The 16,299-nt window shown below is 39.5% G+C and overlaps 1 protein-coding gene across 2 annotated transcripts in view; it reads right to left on the bottom strand.

Annotated features, from left to right (window-relative positions):
* The window catches only part of ints7 (integrator complex subunit 7), a 64,356-nt gene that overhangs the window by 18,403 nt on the left and 29,654 nt on the right, over nt 1-16,299 (bottom strand). For both annotated transcript variants that reach the window (XM_060831483.1, XM_060831484.1), the window contains exons 11-13: nt 12,235-12,474; nt 10,635-10,772; nt 1,071-1,277 (exon numbers count right to left, since the gene is read on the bottom strand). In XM_060831483.1, the coding sequence (XP_060687466.1) occupies nt 1,071-1,277; nt 10,635-10,772; nt 12,235-12,474 (585 nt within the window). The remainder of the gene's footprint in view (nt 1-1,070; nt 1,278-10,634; nt 10,773-12,234; nt 12,475-16,299) is intronic.

Here is a 16,299-nt window from a genome sequence, read left to right as displayed (position 1 = left end):
TTGGTATTCGTGTACCCTGATGGCTTGTTTTCCTCTGGTTTGCCCTATGTAATATTTGTGGCAGTCTTTCCATGGTATTTTGCTTATTTTGGAGATGGAAGGATTTCACTTTTCTCAAAACACGGTCTGTTCAAGCGGTTTATGAAAATAAGAAATCACTTAAAAACACAAGAAAACTGAAAAGCAGTCAGACTAGTTAAACTGAAAACAATGGGGAGGGGGGGTCTCACTCTGGCAGAAGTTAGAAGTATTGGAAATAAGTTAAATGCCTTGTTTGTCCTGCCACATGTTCCTTTATTTGAACTATTACAGGCAGATAAGTGAGATAGACTGAATTCAGAAACTTCTGTCAGAATAATTATCCAATGTTAAATTAAGCAGCACAACGAATCATATCTGACCATATCTGGTTAATCCATTTGACAGAATGATGCACAAAAAGCAGGGACATCCAGTTGGATGCCACGAGGGGGCATTATTGATAATCATGCGAATAGAAATAAGGCAGCCAGGGTTAACTCAAAAGGATGCTTAGCAGAACAACCAACCTCAATGAACCCAAGCAGACACCGACACCAATACCAAACCAAAATTTCTAATAGTCATCATGCACATATAGAAGGATGTTCGAAAGTTGGTCAGATTCTCTACTGCCTCTCTGGCTTCCCTCAGTCTTCCAGGGTTCATGGCATTAGAGCATTTTATTTCAACTAATTTTTTCAGTATCACTTCCACTAACCAAAAATCCTACGTTAGAGCAAACCCATCAAAAAAAGATAATTTCACATAAATTACATTGCACTTAAACTAGCTTTCATGAATGATAAGTGGTGTTTAGATTGTTTTTCTGAAAAGTACATGTGAATAAATTTCTGAAAGGTTTTATATAGTCCAATATATCTTGTCTTATAATTGAACAACCAACATATGACATGTCTGCTAACTGCAATGCCATCAGAGGAGTTGATAAAACAGTTGTTAACCATCTATTCTGTAACAAAATAAACCAAACAAGTTGGATTGCTGCTAAAACAAATTCATTTGACATATTCATTTTGACTTCAACTCACTGTCAATGAAGCTATGCCCCTCTGATAATATTTTAAAGCTTCAGCAATACAGGCTAGTGCAACACTGGATTCACTGTCCTGTAGGCCAGCCAGACATTGCTCTGCTCTCGAGAATTCCTTCAAACTGTTTATCCAGAAGTAAAAATGTTCGGAAGCCACCTGTGTCAACAAGCCATGGTAAAGATCTCCGGCCATATCATGGTTTCCCTTAAAATACCAGAAAAGAAAAATATCAATTAAAACAATTATCTGCCACCTGATGACATTTCAATACATAAGCATTGAACAGCTTGAAGGAATTTTTGCTGATGTTTTACTTTCTATCTTCAGAATGATTACACAAAGCACATGACCACTATGCAACGCAAGGTAGCCAGTGACTTCCCCTGGCTGTGACAGGATAGACTGCAGAAAGTGATGGTGCCACTACCACATTCTGTGCACTGCTAACATGGCTTTGGGGAAGCCAGGTGAACAAAAGCCAGCAAGAATCTGGTTAACATGAACCATGCAACCATTGCAAATCTTTACTGCTTTCTGAAATGGCTTAGCAATGCCTCTTGCTGCAGAACAATTGTTACATCGCCAATTCTTCTACCTTATGAAGTGTGATAGAATGTTTAATGGTCATAATAACATGTGCATGACATATTTAATAAAGTAAACAAATAAATGCTTTTTGCAGAGACACCATCTAAGGTACCACCCGATTGTCCCAACAATTTCAACTCTAGTACTAACAAACATTGATCTAACCACATATATTTTTCATTGTTTATTCTATCAGTTTGCTGAAAAGACAATGAACAGGTAGGGATGAAGGTACAGATCAGACACTTTCAAAATAAAGCAAAATAATATAGACACTGAAGATCTGAAATAAAACTATTTTTAAAAAGAAATTCAACAGTATGGGAGCATCTGTGAGGAGAGAGACAGAGAAAAACAATTAACATTTCAGGACCAATTACTATTTTTTATTCACTCACAGGATGTGTGTATCGCTGGTTAGAACAGCACTGATTGCACACCCCTAGTTGCTCTCCAGAAGATGGTGGTGAGCTGCCTTCTTGAACCGCTAAAATCCATTTAGTGTAGTCACATCCACAATGCCATTAAGGGAGGGAGTTCCAGGATTTTGACCCTGTCTTGAAGACTAACTTGTTCCTTTGGGAACCAGACATCTGGTCATTGCAAATCTAAACTGTTTAATTAGATAGAAAAAAACAAAAAAACCTGTCTGTTTGATCAGACTCCAATTCCAGACCTCCAATCAGATAGTCACATTCCTTTCTAGTGTCGAAAATTAATTATTTTTGTTCTGCCAGGAATTTCTTTTTGTAGTATGGGGAGCAGATGGTGAGGGGAGGAAAGATGGAACACTTTTAAACTAGAATATAATTAAACTATTCAGGGCTTTCAGTGTGACACTGTTGCACTACTGAGTATCTGCCACTAGAGGTTGCATATAAACTGTCAATAAGCAATTACAGCCAAATTACAGCCATCACAATGAAGAGTAGATGAATGACATACTAATTACACTTTATCCTGAGAGCTTGTTGGGCTGAGAAAAAAAATGAATGTCAAATCACCCCAAAAATACATGTAGCACACTGACAATATGCCTAGTTATAAACGTCCAATTTTAAGTAACAAGAAATGTTCAGATTACAGAGGAGGAAGTGCTGGATGTCTTGAAACAGGTAAAGCTGGATAAATCCCTTGGGTCTGATCAGGTGCACCTGAGAACTCTGTGGGAAGCTAGAGAAGCTGGGCCTCTTGCTGAGATATTTGTATCATCGATAGTCACAGGTGAGGTGCCAGAAGACTGGAGGTTGGCAAATGTGGTGCCACTGTTTAAGAAAGGCAGTAAGGAGAAGCCAGGGAATATAGACTGGTGAGCCTGACCTCAGTGGTGGGCACGTTGTTGGAGGGACAGGATGTACATGTATTTGGAAAGGCAAGGACTGATTCAGGATAGTCAACATGGCTTTGTGCGTGGGAAATCACGTCTCACGAACTTGATTGAGTTTTCTTTGAAGAAGTAACAGAGGATTGGTGATGGCAAAGCAGTGGATGTGATCTATATGGACTTCAGTAAGGCGTTCAACAAGGTTCCCCATGGGAGACTGATTATGAAGGTTAGATCTCATGGAATACATGGAGAACTAGCCATTTGGATACAGAACTGGCTCAAAGGTAGAAGACAGAGGGTGGTGGTGGAGGGTTGTTTTTCAAACTGGAGGCCTGTGACCAGTGGAGTGCTACAAGGTGCTGGGTCCTCTACTTTTTGTCATTTACATAAATGATTTGGATATGAGCAGAAGAGGTACAGTTAGTAAGTTTGCAGATGACACCAAAATTGGAGGTGTAGTGGACAGCCAAAAGGGTTACCTCAGATTACAACAGAATCTCGACCAGATGGGCCAATGGGCTGAGAAGTGCAGATGGAGTTTAATTCAGATAAATGCAAGGTGCTGCATTTTGGGAAAGCAAATCTCAACAGGACTTATACACTTAATGGTAAGGTCCTAGGGGATGTTGCTGAAAAAAAGAGACCTTGGAGTGCAGGTTCATAGCTCCTTGAAAGTGGAGTCGCAGGTAGATAGGATAGTGAAGAAGACGTTTGGTATGCTTTCCTTTATTGGTCAGAGTATTAAGTACAGGAGTTGGGAGGTCATGTTGCGGCTGTACAGGACATTGGTTAGGCCATTGTTGGAATGTTGCGTGTAATTCTGGTCTCCTTCCTTTCGGAAAGATGTTGTGAAAATTGAAAGGATTCAGAAAAGATTTACAGGGATGTTGGAGGATTTGAACAGGCTGGGGCTGTTTTCCATGGAGCATCGGAGGCTGAGGGGTGACCTCATAGAGGTTTACAAAATTATGAGGGGCATGGATAGGAAAAATAGGCAAAGTCTTTTTCCTGGGGTCGGGGAGTCCAGGACTAGAGGGCATATGTTAAGGGTGAGAGGGGAAAGATATAAAAGAGACCTAAGGGGCAACGTTTTCATGCAGAGGGTGGTACGTGTATGGAATGAGCTGCCAGAGGATGTGGTGGAGGCTGGTACAATTGCAACATTTAAGAGGCGTTTGGATGGGGATATGAATAGGAAAGGTTTGAAGGGATATGGGCCGGCTGTTGGCAGGTAGGAATAGATTGGGTTGGGATATCTGGTCGGCATGTTCGGGTTGGACCGAAGAGTCTGTTTCCATGCTGTACATCTCTATGAATATCTCTAAAATGGTTTTCAGAATATGCATTAAGTACTTCTACTTCAACACCATCTTCTGTGTTATCCTGCATCCTCTTTGTTTTAATACATAAATTTCTATTGATCTCAGTTTTAAGCATACTTGACAATTAAGACTTCAAAGCCCTCAGCAGCAGAGAATCCCTCTCAGTGACAAAATTCCCCTAAACGGCCTGACCCTCATTTTGAAACTGTGTTTCCTGGTTCAGACTGACAAAGACCCAGCATTGAGATTGCCACATTAGGGGAGTACAATGTGTATATCTTTTTCAGTAAGTAGACCAAAATGGCACAAAATACTCCAAGTACGGTCAGACCAAGGCACTATATAATTGTAGGAAGACATCCTTACTCCAATTGTGTTTCAAATAATACTTAGCAATACCATGTCACATCTTAGATAAAAGCAAAAATCAATTAACTGCTTCTGAAGTGTTGTCACTTCATCATATAGATGAATGCTTTAGCCAAAGACAAACAATGGTAAAGGATATGAATGACCAGTTAACTTGTCTTGGTGGCAGTGGCTAGGACACCAAAGATCTTATGTCATGATACAGTCTAGGAGGATGAGGGTAGGGTGGGAAAACCAAAACTAGAGGACAGAGGTTTAAGGTGAGAAAGGAAAGATTTAAAAAGGACCTGAGGGGCAAATTTTTAACCCAAAGGATGGTGTATGTATGGAATGAGCTGCCAAAGGAAGTGTGGGATTGGCTGTAATTACATGTAAAAGGTATCTGGATACCTATATGAATAGGAGCAGTTGAGATGAGTATGGGCCAAATGCTGGCAAATGGGACTAGATCAGATTGGAATCTGGTTGGTGCACATGGGTTGGATCCTAAGGGTTTGTCTTTGTGCTGTATGACTTTATGATTTGAGAGTTGACTTATACCACTGTGCCCAATCGAACATTGAACATAGAATTGTAAAGCACAGTCCAGGCCCTTTGACATTTGATGTTGTGCCAATCTTTCATCCTACTCTAAGATCAGACTAACCTACATATCCTTCATTGCACTATCTTCCATGTGCCAACCAAGACTTGCTTAAATGTCCCTAATGTATCTGACTCTACTACCACTGCAGGCAGTGCATTCCATGCACCCACCATTCTGTCTGTAAAGAACCTACCTCCGACATCTCGCCTAAACCTTCCTCCAAACAGCATAAAATTCTGCCCCCTCGTTATAGCCATTTCTTCATTCTTCTTCACTCCAATGAGATAAAGCCTAGCTCCCTCAACCTTCCTTCATAAGACATGCCCTCCAGTCCAGGCAGCATCCTGGTAAATCTCCTCTGCACCCTTCCGAGAGCTTCCACATCTTTCGTATAATGAGGCCACCAGAACTGAATACAATATTTCAATGTGGTCTAACCAGGGGTCGATAGAGCTGCAGCATAACCTCACGGCTCTTAAACTCACTTGCCCTGTTAATGAAAGCCAACACACCATACGCCTTTTTGACAACTGTCAACTTGGGTGGCAACTTTGAGGGACCTATGGATATGGACCCCAAAATCCCTGTGTTTCTCTACAATACCAAGAATCCTGCCCTTAACCTTGAATTCTGTACTCAGATTCAACATTCCAAAATGAATCGCTTCACACTTTTCCAGGTTGAACTCCATCTGCCACTTATCACTCCAGTTTTACATCCTGTCAATGTCCCATTGCAACCTACAACAGCCTTCCACACTATCCACAACTCCACCAACCTTCTTGACAAATTTACGAACCCACCCTTCCTCATCCAAATCATTTACAAAAATCACAAGCAGAGGACCCAGAACTGGTCCCTGTGAAACACCAGTGGTCACCAAGCTCCAGGTTGAATACTTTCAATCTACTACCATCTTCTGTGGGCCAGATAATTCTGTATCCAGACAGCCAGATTTCCCTGTATCCCTTGCCTCCTTACTTTTTGAATAAGCTTACCATGGGGTACCTTATCAGATGCCTTGCTAAAATCCATGTACACAGCATCCACTATTCTACCTTCATTAATGTGCTTCGTCACATCCTCAATGAATTCAATGAGGTTTGTGAGGCACGACCTGCCCCTCACAAAGCCATGCTAACTATCTTTAATCAAATTATGGTTTTCCAAGTAATCATAAGTCCTGTCTGTCAGAATTCTCTCCAATACTTTTCCCACCACAGATGTGAGACTAACTGGTCTGTAATTCCCAGGATTATCCCAACTCACTTTTTGTTGAACAAGGAAATAACATGCATCACACTCCAATCATCTGGCACTACTCCAATGGACAGTGAGAATGCAAAGATCATAGCCAAAGGCACAGCAATCTCTTCCCTTGCTTCCTGAAGTAACCTTGGGTAGCCCCTCTGGCCCAGGGGATTTATCCATCCTTATAATTTTCAAAATTTTCAACACATCCTCCTTAACATCAACCTGTTCAAGCTTATCAGTTTGTTTCACGCTGTCCTCAGAAACGTCAAGGTGTCTCTCAGCAGTGAATACTGAAGCAAAGTATTCATTAATGACCTCCCCTACCTCTTCCAACTCCAGGTACAAGTTCCCTCCACTATCCCTGATTGGCCCTACCCTCACTCTGGCCATCCTCTTTTTCTTCACGCAAGTGTAGAGTAAGTTAGGGTTTTCCTTAATCCTACCTGTTAAAGCTTTTTCATGTCTCCTTCTACCTCTCCTAAGTCCATTCTTCAGTTCTTCCTGGCTACCTTGTAACTCGCTAGCGACTTATCTGATCCTTACCTCCTTAATTTTAAGTCTCCTTCTTCCTCTTGACTAGGTGACCAAATCCCTTGTCATCCAAGGTTCTTTCAACCTACCATCCCTTCCTTGCTTCAGTGGACAAACCCATCCAGCACCATTAGCAATTACATAGCAGTTTCACAGTAGAGAACAGCCCAATGCACTTTAAAAGAAGAGAAAATACAAAATAGGAACGGATTGATGCCTGGGCAAAGAGATTAGGATTGAAGAGGTTTTTAGTTGAAAAGCTCTGCTCTGAGGGAATTTCTAAGAGGAGAAAGAAAATGGCTACTGTAATGGCTCAGAGAATAGAATTAGATGAAGATTCTGTTAGCGGTCAGCTGAGGAAAAAATGATGCAAAAAAGCCGGCATCAGAAAGAGGAAATGAGTGAAAATTGCAAAAATTTAGGGTGAGGCAAAGCCAAGAAAGAGTAAGAAATTAAGGATGAGTAAAGATGGAAGCAGAAAATATTGCATGGGTGGAAATCAAAGTCTTAGTCAATGCTACAGGGCAGGATTTAACCTGAGAACAGAATATCAAAGTTTCAGCCTGCTTCAGCTTAGATAAATGGCAAGGGAGGTAGTGAGAGTCAGTGGCAAGAGAGCAGAGTGTTTTTTAGCCTTTATCAAAAATTTGGTCTTCCTAATGTTCAGTTAGGAATAAAAATAATGCCTTCAGCCCTTTAAGTCTTTTCCACTATTATATGAAGTCATGGTTGCTAACTCCATTTGGTCACTTTCACTTCAGATCTTAATCTCTTGGCTCACCAACATCTCAAATTTAAAACTGACCTTGCATCTACTTTCTCTTAAGAGTTCCACACACTGTCACCCTTCTTCCGTGAATGATTTGGCCATGATTTTAAGATTATATCCGCTTGCCCTAAGTTCTCCAACACTGGGAAAAGCTCCTCACAACATACCTTATTCATTTCTTTCAACATCCAAAAATCCTTCAGCAACGCCTATCTATATTGAACTCTAGCTGCGAGTTTTCAGACCTTTTTTACAAACGTGTGTTGACTCTCTCTAATAAATTCAATTTTTTTCCAATGGGCAAATCACTGTCCTTTTTTTTAAGTATTTCAATAACTTCCCCATAACAGATGCTAGATGATTGGATCAACAATGTTGTAGCTATCTCAGTCATCTTTCTTAAATAATGGAACTTCGAAATTTTCCAAAATTAAGAATAATTCCTAAATTCACAGCAGTTTGATAAATTTCCTTAACTGTTTCCTTTAAAATGCTGGGATAGAAACTAGCTGGGCCTGGGAATTTGCCAACTTTTAAATGCCTTTAATCTTTATTACTGTTTCTTTCAATTCCAATCTTTATTCATTACTTATTCCCTGGAATGTAAAATAGATTATCTTTTTTCTCTAATCATGTAGAGAAAGTAGAGAGAGAGAGAAAGTAAACTATAATGGCAAGCTAGCAAGAAACATTAAAAACAACTGACAAAAAGAGCTTCTTTAAAGATATCAGAAAAGAATAAGAGGCCAAAGTAAATGTAGGGCCTTAGAAGAATAAACTATCTCCCCAGATATGAGGAACAGAGAAATGGCAGATTTTTAAACAGATACTTTTCATCAGTCTTTATGATGGAAGATACTTTGAACATCCCATGAATACTAAAGAATACTGCATCACTAGAAAAATAGTATTTGACAAGCTAATGTGGGCTAAAGGCCTGACCCTAATTAATTGCATCCTGGGATCCTCAAGAAGGTAGTGACAGCTATAGTGAATGCATTGGTTGAATTTTTCCAAAAATCTTTAGATTCTAGAGAGGTACTAGAAGATACCTAATGCTAACCAACGATGTGACATCCCTATTTAAAAAGGGAGACAAAAAAAAACCAAGTATCGGTCAACTACCATATATCATTGGAAAAGTCTTGGAATCAATTAAGGAAGTAAAAGCAGAACATGAGAAAAATCATAATCTAATCATGCATTAATATGGCTTCTTGAAAGAGAAATTACATCTGACTAATTTTTTTTTAAAAGAGGTTTTTTTGGGCAGTCTCAACCAAAGTGGCGGGAGCGGAACCAGTACATGTTTTATATGGACCTTTAGAAGACTTTCAACAAGATACCTCAAAAAGGTTAAGTCGTAAGAGCCCACAGTGTTGGAGGGAGTGCATTGCGTGGGTAAGAGAATTGGTTAATGAGCAGAAAAGAGCAATTCAGGATCAGCGTTCTTCTACAGGTTGATGACCTGCAACCAGTGGGATTTCACAGGAATCAGTGTTGGGACTACAACTGTTTACACTTTATAGAGCCAACCTGTTTGTGCTGACCAGATATCCCAACCCAATCTACTCCCACCTGCCAGCAGCCGGCCCATATCCCTTCAAACCCTTCCTATCCCTATCTGAGGTAACCCTTTTGGCAGTGTATAAGTCCTGCTAAGATTTGCTTTCCCAAAAAGTAATGACTTGGTGAAAGAAAGCAGTTAAATATGAAGATGACACAAATATAAGTGGCAAGGCAAATTATGAGAGGGATAAAACTGAAAGAGAGGTATTGATAGGTTAACTGATAGGCAAAAAATTGGAAATGGTGTGTAATGTGGGAAAATATGAATTTATTCATTTTGGAAGAGAAAACAGAAAAAACAAAGAATTATTTAAACGGGAAAAAAAAACTGCAGAAAGCTGCAACACAAAGAGTCTTGCACACTATGACATAATAGAGGGCAGTCACAACAAATTATTTTATAGTCAAAGAAAGTGCCCAAAAGTGACAAAATGCAGAAACAAAAAAAAACTTTGCTGGCAGAATAAAAATATTCAAGGGATATTCAATGGAACTAGATGTCAGAAAGCTATTACAGGCTATTGGAGAACAGCTTAGTTGAACTTGTCAAATGCTGCAGCAATGATGCTGAGGGTATAAGCAGGGATAATGTACTGTGGATGCAGTTCAGAAGATGAAATTTGCGATTTTGGTCAGGGTAATCAGGGTACTACCAACAGGGCAGACAAGACAAATAGATTCAAATAGCGGATTGTAAGAGTTGAAATGTGCAACCAACACATTCAAATAACTCGAAGAGGAAAGGGAGAGTAAGGATGGACCATTATTAGGTTTCATTTCTTTCTCCTGTCATTGCCTTCACATTCATCACTTAACTGCACCTTCCCAGCCCAACGGACAGATTGATAATGGGATGCTATTTGGATCTGGAAAAGTTGAAGGAGGGCATTGGAGGTTTTGAAACAAGTAGGAGTTGTATGCAAACAAGGGGACACAAGAAGATTGCCTGTAATTTCACCCTTACCTGTTTGAATATACCAGGAAATACTCTCAATGACAGAAAGTCCTGTTGCTCTTCCAGCTTTCACGAACCCCTTCGCACAGTCTCACAAACAGTACAGGGGTTCTCTGGCACAGAACAACGATCGGGGGAAACCCTTACAAAGGAAGAAAGAGTACTCCAACACCCAAGTTACTTTTAGAAGAGACAGATGCTCCTCACAAAGCTCAGATTTTTGCATATAAGCAATATTTGTTTAATTTTTGGTTAGGATTCATTCATAAAATATCTTGAAAAAAAAATTACCATTCTGGATGCCTGCCGAGCAATTCTGTAAACTGTCCAGCCATTGGCTACATTTTCCAATTGTTGTTTTATGACACCTTTGACTTCAGAAGACAAAGTTTTCTGATTGGCTACAAAAATGACTGCAGCCAATGCTACCTGGCAGGGAAAGAAGAAAATATATTGATCATTGTTGCGGTTTTGGTCTCCTAGTCTGAGGAAGGACATTTTTTTCTCTTGAGGGAGTCCAACAAAGATTCACCAAACTGATTTCTGGGATGGCAGGACTGACAAAAGAGGAAAGACTGGGTCAAACTGGGCCTTTATTCGCTGGAATTTAAAAGAATGACGGGGGATCTCAGACACATACAAAATCTTGATGGGATTGAATAGGCTAGATGCGGGAAAAATGTTCCCAATGTTGAGGAAGTCGAAAACAAAGGCTCATAGTATAAGAATAAGGGCTAAGACATTCAGGACTGAGATGAGGAAGAATTTCTTCACTGGTTGTGAACCTGTGGAATTCTCTACCACAGGAAGCTTGTTGGAGCCAGTTCTTTAGAAATACTTAAGAGGGAGCTAGATGTTGTCCTTGTGCTAAAAGTGTCAAGGGGGTATGTGGAGAGGACAGGAATGGGATAATGAGATTGCACGATCAGTCATGACCATATTAAATGGTGGTGTAGGCTCGAAGGGTTGAATGGCCTAGTCCTGCAAATATTTTCTATGTTTCTAAAAAGCTGTAAAAATATTTAAAATGCAAAGCAACAACTTACATTTATAAAGTGCCATTAAATGTTGTAAAAGATTCCAAGGCACTTCACAGGACTGTAATCAAACATACTTTTAACCAAAAAGTGAGTCTGATCAAAAGCTGAACTGACAGGGGAAATTAGTTTTGAAGTTACTTTTACTAAAAAATCCAGAGTGTGTGGCACAATATAGCTATTTCTTGAGTAAATAATCATATTCAAACACCATTTTTATTTTCAAGCAATATCATGCAATAAACCAATCTAGAAGGCAAATCACAAATATTGTTTGGTAAAGAAAAATTCATATTCATTTATCAAATATGTCACTTTTCAAAGGAATAAAGATTTGTCCTCCCTAAAAATATATTTTTACTTAAGCCATTATTTTAAAATTATGACGACAACTCCTAATGTAACCTAGAACACCTTAAAACACAGATGTTATTGGTTCATTCACTAAAGGTAACAATTCAGGTCACTGAAGACAGTCAACTATACTCATTAGCAGGTAAGCCTCTACATAAATGGGGAAAATGTTCCCATTAGGAAATCATAGTTTTCAATTATAAGTGTAATAAAATAAGTGCATTAATAAAAATAAATATAAAAGATGTTGTTCATGTGATTCATAAAAATACTCTTGGTCAGTTGTCATACAGGTTCTTTCAGACAGCTAGCATAGGTGCCAACTGGCCTCTTTTCCAGGCCGTGAAACTCTAAGAATCCTAACTTGATTTTACTCATCATTCGCTCAGGAACCAGTTTACTAGTTTCTTATACAAAATCAGTAACACTGTACAATTTTATATTTTCCTTTTAATCAAATGTACACTTTTTGATCAAATGAATCTGAACATTTGTTTTACCAGAAGTTCTTGTTGTTTGTCTGTTGATGAAGATCCAATCATTTTATACAAATCCATCAGTTCTCCTAGTATTCCTTCGCCCAAGACAGGCAACTGCATTGCTATAGCTGCAAGGCTATGGCACATTGGAATACGAGCAGTGTCCTGTGCATTATGTAGTTGGGTCAGCAGAGATTCAACCACAGGCTGACTCAGGTGAGGGCGACTACGTGTCAGCTTTACCATGCAAGTAAATGCAGTCTGTACAAAGGGGAAAAAGACATCAGAGGATTAAGTACCAATGAACGCACAAAAAGTATAGGTGCTGAGCCTATTAGATCGTAAAATGCCAGACTTATCACAATAATCAGAAAAAAAACAGCAAAAACCTGAATATTTTCCCTGATAACCTCATGACTTGCCAGTGTTAATATGTCAAAGTGCAAAATTTAACAAATAGGTCTCTTTATGCAGCATCACACAGGTCTCATACTGCACAAAGTGCCCACGGGTCGCACAATATTAGGTCTCTCATTCCCACCATCCTCCCATCTTAATAGCTGATCATCTATAGCAAACTGTGATTGCCAGCATCTCTCAAATCACCACCACCCCACCCTTCCAACTTCCAGGATGCCCTTCCAGTCTTCTGACTCCAGATCCCCAATGATGTTGGACTTCGCTTTTGCTTTTGTGTAGAAAACAGATCCAAATTGAAACAGTGCTGTTAATTTCAGCAAGACCTCCATTGTCCTAATGAGCTCTTCTGTCTGTAATGCACCATTTCAATCTCCTCACAATATGGAGCTTTAAGTAATCATTTACTGAGGACGCTCATTGACAGACACTATAAGGTCTTATTGATTATTGACCTTTAGGTCAACTTCCAGCTCTTTCTGTCCAATTATCCAACTATGGATCTATATTCTAATATAAGCAACCTATCCAACTTTCTTTATAGTTGCTTCACTCTTGTACCTGACCAATCTGGTATATCGAATATACCAGTTACATTAATGTCAAAACAGAGTCGCTGCCATCTGGAACTACCTTTCCTAACCAGCTGGACCCTGCCAATCACAAGCCTTCAATTTAGCTATCAGTGCCCTGAAGACCCTGAGATTGAAACTACCAACTCCCAGGCTTTGCTGCCTGCTCGCTGAGTGGAAACCATGCATAAGGCAGAGATCTGGACATAATGCAAACTGTGCCCATCTATCAATGCAACCATTAAAATGAGGGTCAACATTTACATGACACATTTCAAAAACTGCGCTTGACAAAAAGCTGTTTCACAAAATTTACCAGGTTTATACAACTGTAAATACTGATAATTCTCAGATTTTGCTCTATTTTTACATGAATTGGGGGTTTTGTGGGAGAGGTGTATTTTGCTGTTACCTCTTGGTCTCCCTGCTGGTTTTCAACTTTTTCCTTGTATGGTATGTCCTAGCTCAAGGTAAGCACTGACCTCATGTTCTACCTAGGACTGAACATCTCTTCTCACCTCCTCAATCCTGGAAGGTTCCAACTTTTTTGATCCTAAGTCCTTATCACCGTCTTCCTGTTTGTTTTCTCCCTTATCTGGCTCCTCTGATTTTACTTGCCCACCTCTCCCAGTCCTGGCCTTTTCATTCCTTCCTTCCTAGGCACTTCACTTGTAAACTCAACAACATCCATTTACAATTGAATACTTTTGTTCCCCTCAAAGAAAGTGGTAGCTACAATCCAGTGACAATTAGTCCTTGAGATGTTAGATTAGACTTCAGGTTTCTCTTGGGAGTTTCATAAGGATGAGGATAGAAAGGAGAGTGGGAAGGAGTTTAAAAAGAAGAAAAATAAATAGGGTAGGGAAGAAAGAGATAAAACCAAATGAGAATAGGCTGAAAAAAAAAAGACAAAGAAAAGAGAGGAACCAAAAGAAAACAGAGCAAAATTAAGTGGAGATACTGAGTTATGCGAAGTGATTTATATTGTTATTTTCATTAGGTAAACTAGTATATACAGATAGTGTGTGATGTTCACATGCCTACAGTTGAACTTCATAAATACTGTAAAATGAAATAATTTATTTTCAAATTCAGAGCAATTCACAATCTTAATGACAATAAATCTCAATGTAATAATAATCTTTTGAGCTCTGCAACATTGTTAAAACCTATTCATAATTCAAAAATTACTGCAGGTGGGAGGTGCACAATGATGTTTATAAATTCATCACACCAATCTCTCAGTCTTATCTAAATTACAATGGCAAGTACAGTCAGACAGAGATGGAAAGACAACAGGAAGAATAGGAGTGTCTTCCAAGATGATTTTGTATTCTCTCTGATAGTCATGCTGTGGGACTGAGAGCAAGTTGTCGACTCATTTCACTGTAATTAGTGGATGCATGACAGCAAAATTACAAAAAAGGTTTGTATCACAATCAGTAAAGGATGGGTGATGATCGGAGGTTCATATTTATAGTTCATAAAGCGGAAACACTTACTAACGCTGTTTGATGGTACATTCCAGTCTATTATTAAATTTAATTCTTACTGCTTCTCTTTAATGTTACTGTCCTGTCTATTGTTATTTCTCATTCACATTTTATTGATCAGGGAATTGTTCAGCACAGAAGAGAGGTCACTTGACCAGTCTGTCCTGCACCAGTTCATAGGAAGAGTTGCCCAATGTAACCCTACATCTCACCCTTAGCCCCATACCTGCAATTGCAAATACACTGGATGTTTTGGAGATGCCAGTGTTGGACTGGAGTGTGCAAAGTTAAAAAATCACTCTGCCTGTCTGGGTTGGGGGGGGGGGGGGGGAAGAATTGTGAGTGTGAGAGTGTAGAGTGTCTAAAGTCTGTGAGGGGGTGCATATGTGAGTATGGGAGCGTGTGTTTGCCTGGGGTGGGGAGTTGTGAGTGTATGTGAGAGACAGTGTATATGTGTGTGCGTACGTAACAACTCCCCAGCCCAGACAGAGACAGACAGACACACACACATATTTTGTGGGGTGAATTTGTACTTGCAGAGTTACAATGTACTGTGCTCAAAAACTGCATGAATTTGTGTAAAACTCCGTTATCTGGCTTTTTAGATTAGAATCAATCTAAACTTCATGGCATAGACTGAGAACACAGGGGGCTAACACCTTCAACATATTGTCGAGTGACACCAATTGTTACAGTTAACCTGAGAATGCAACTTTTAAAAAAAAATGTTTTGTGATTTACACATGAAAGAAGTAAAACTATCATGGTATTCAAACAGATGAAAGACTGAACAATCAAGGTATTTTTCAGTGTACAATTTCAGTTACATCGCACTGTAAATTTTTGCTATAAATTCTGTGTCTTACAATAGTGTCCTCCACAACCACCTAATGAAGGAGTGTCGCTCCAAAAGCTAGTGTGCTTCCAATTAAACCTGTTGGACTATAACCTGGTGTTGTGAGATTTTAACTTTGTACACTGGATATTGTAAATCTTGAAAAAAAATTGAAAATTCTGGAAATATTCAGAAGGTCTAGTAGCATTTGTAGACACAGAAATAGAGCTATCACTTCAGATCTGTGACTTTTCACCAAAAAGGTTTTCAGCAACTGGAAGGTCTAGTGTGGGGAGAACAACTAAAGTGTAGACCTGCAAGAGGCTGGAGCAGGGATTATTACTTGGTAAACATTTCCAAATGGAATGTTAAAGGGAGCGGTAAATGTGAATGTCAAGAAAGTGTCCAAATAAGGTGTGCAGAGCATGATGGAATGTATGAAACACAAGCAGGAGCAGGCCATTTCGTCAATCAAGCCTGCTGTGCCATTCAAGATGACCATGGATGACCTGACTGGCTTCAATTCCAATTTCTCATTTGCCCCCCACAATAGCCCTCCGCTATGTAGACCAAAAATCCGTCTAATGCAAATTGGAATATATTCAAAGATCCAGTCTGCACTTGGGATTCAAACTTCCCAAGGTTAATTCTCCATCTCTTTTCCAGATGGAGAACCCTTTTTTACTTCTTAATTCTAGATACCCCAGAAGAAGCATCACTGCAGCATCCCCACTGTCAAGCACACCATTCTGCCCTCAAGAATTTTTTA

This window comes from Hemiscyllium ocellatum, chromosome 10 (assembly GCF_020745735.1).
Source record: "Hemiscyllium ocellatum isolate sHemOce1 chromosome 10, sHemOce1.pat.X.cur, whole genome shotgun sequence".
Classification (NCBI taxonomy): Eukaryota; Metazoa; Chordata; class Chondrichthyes; order Orectolobiformes; family Hemiscylliidae; genus Hemiscyllium; species Hemiscyllium ocellatum.
This window is presented reverse-complemented; position numbering and strand designations above follow the sequence as displayed.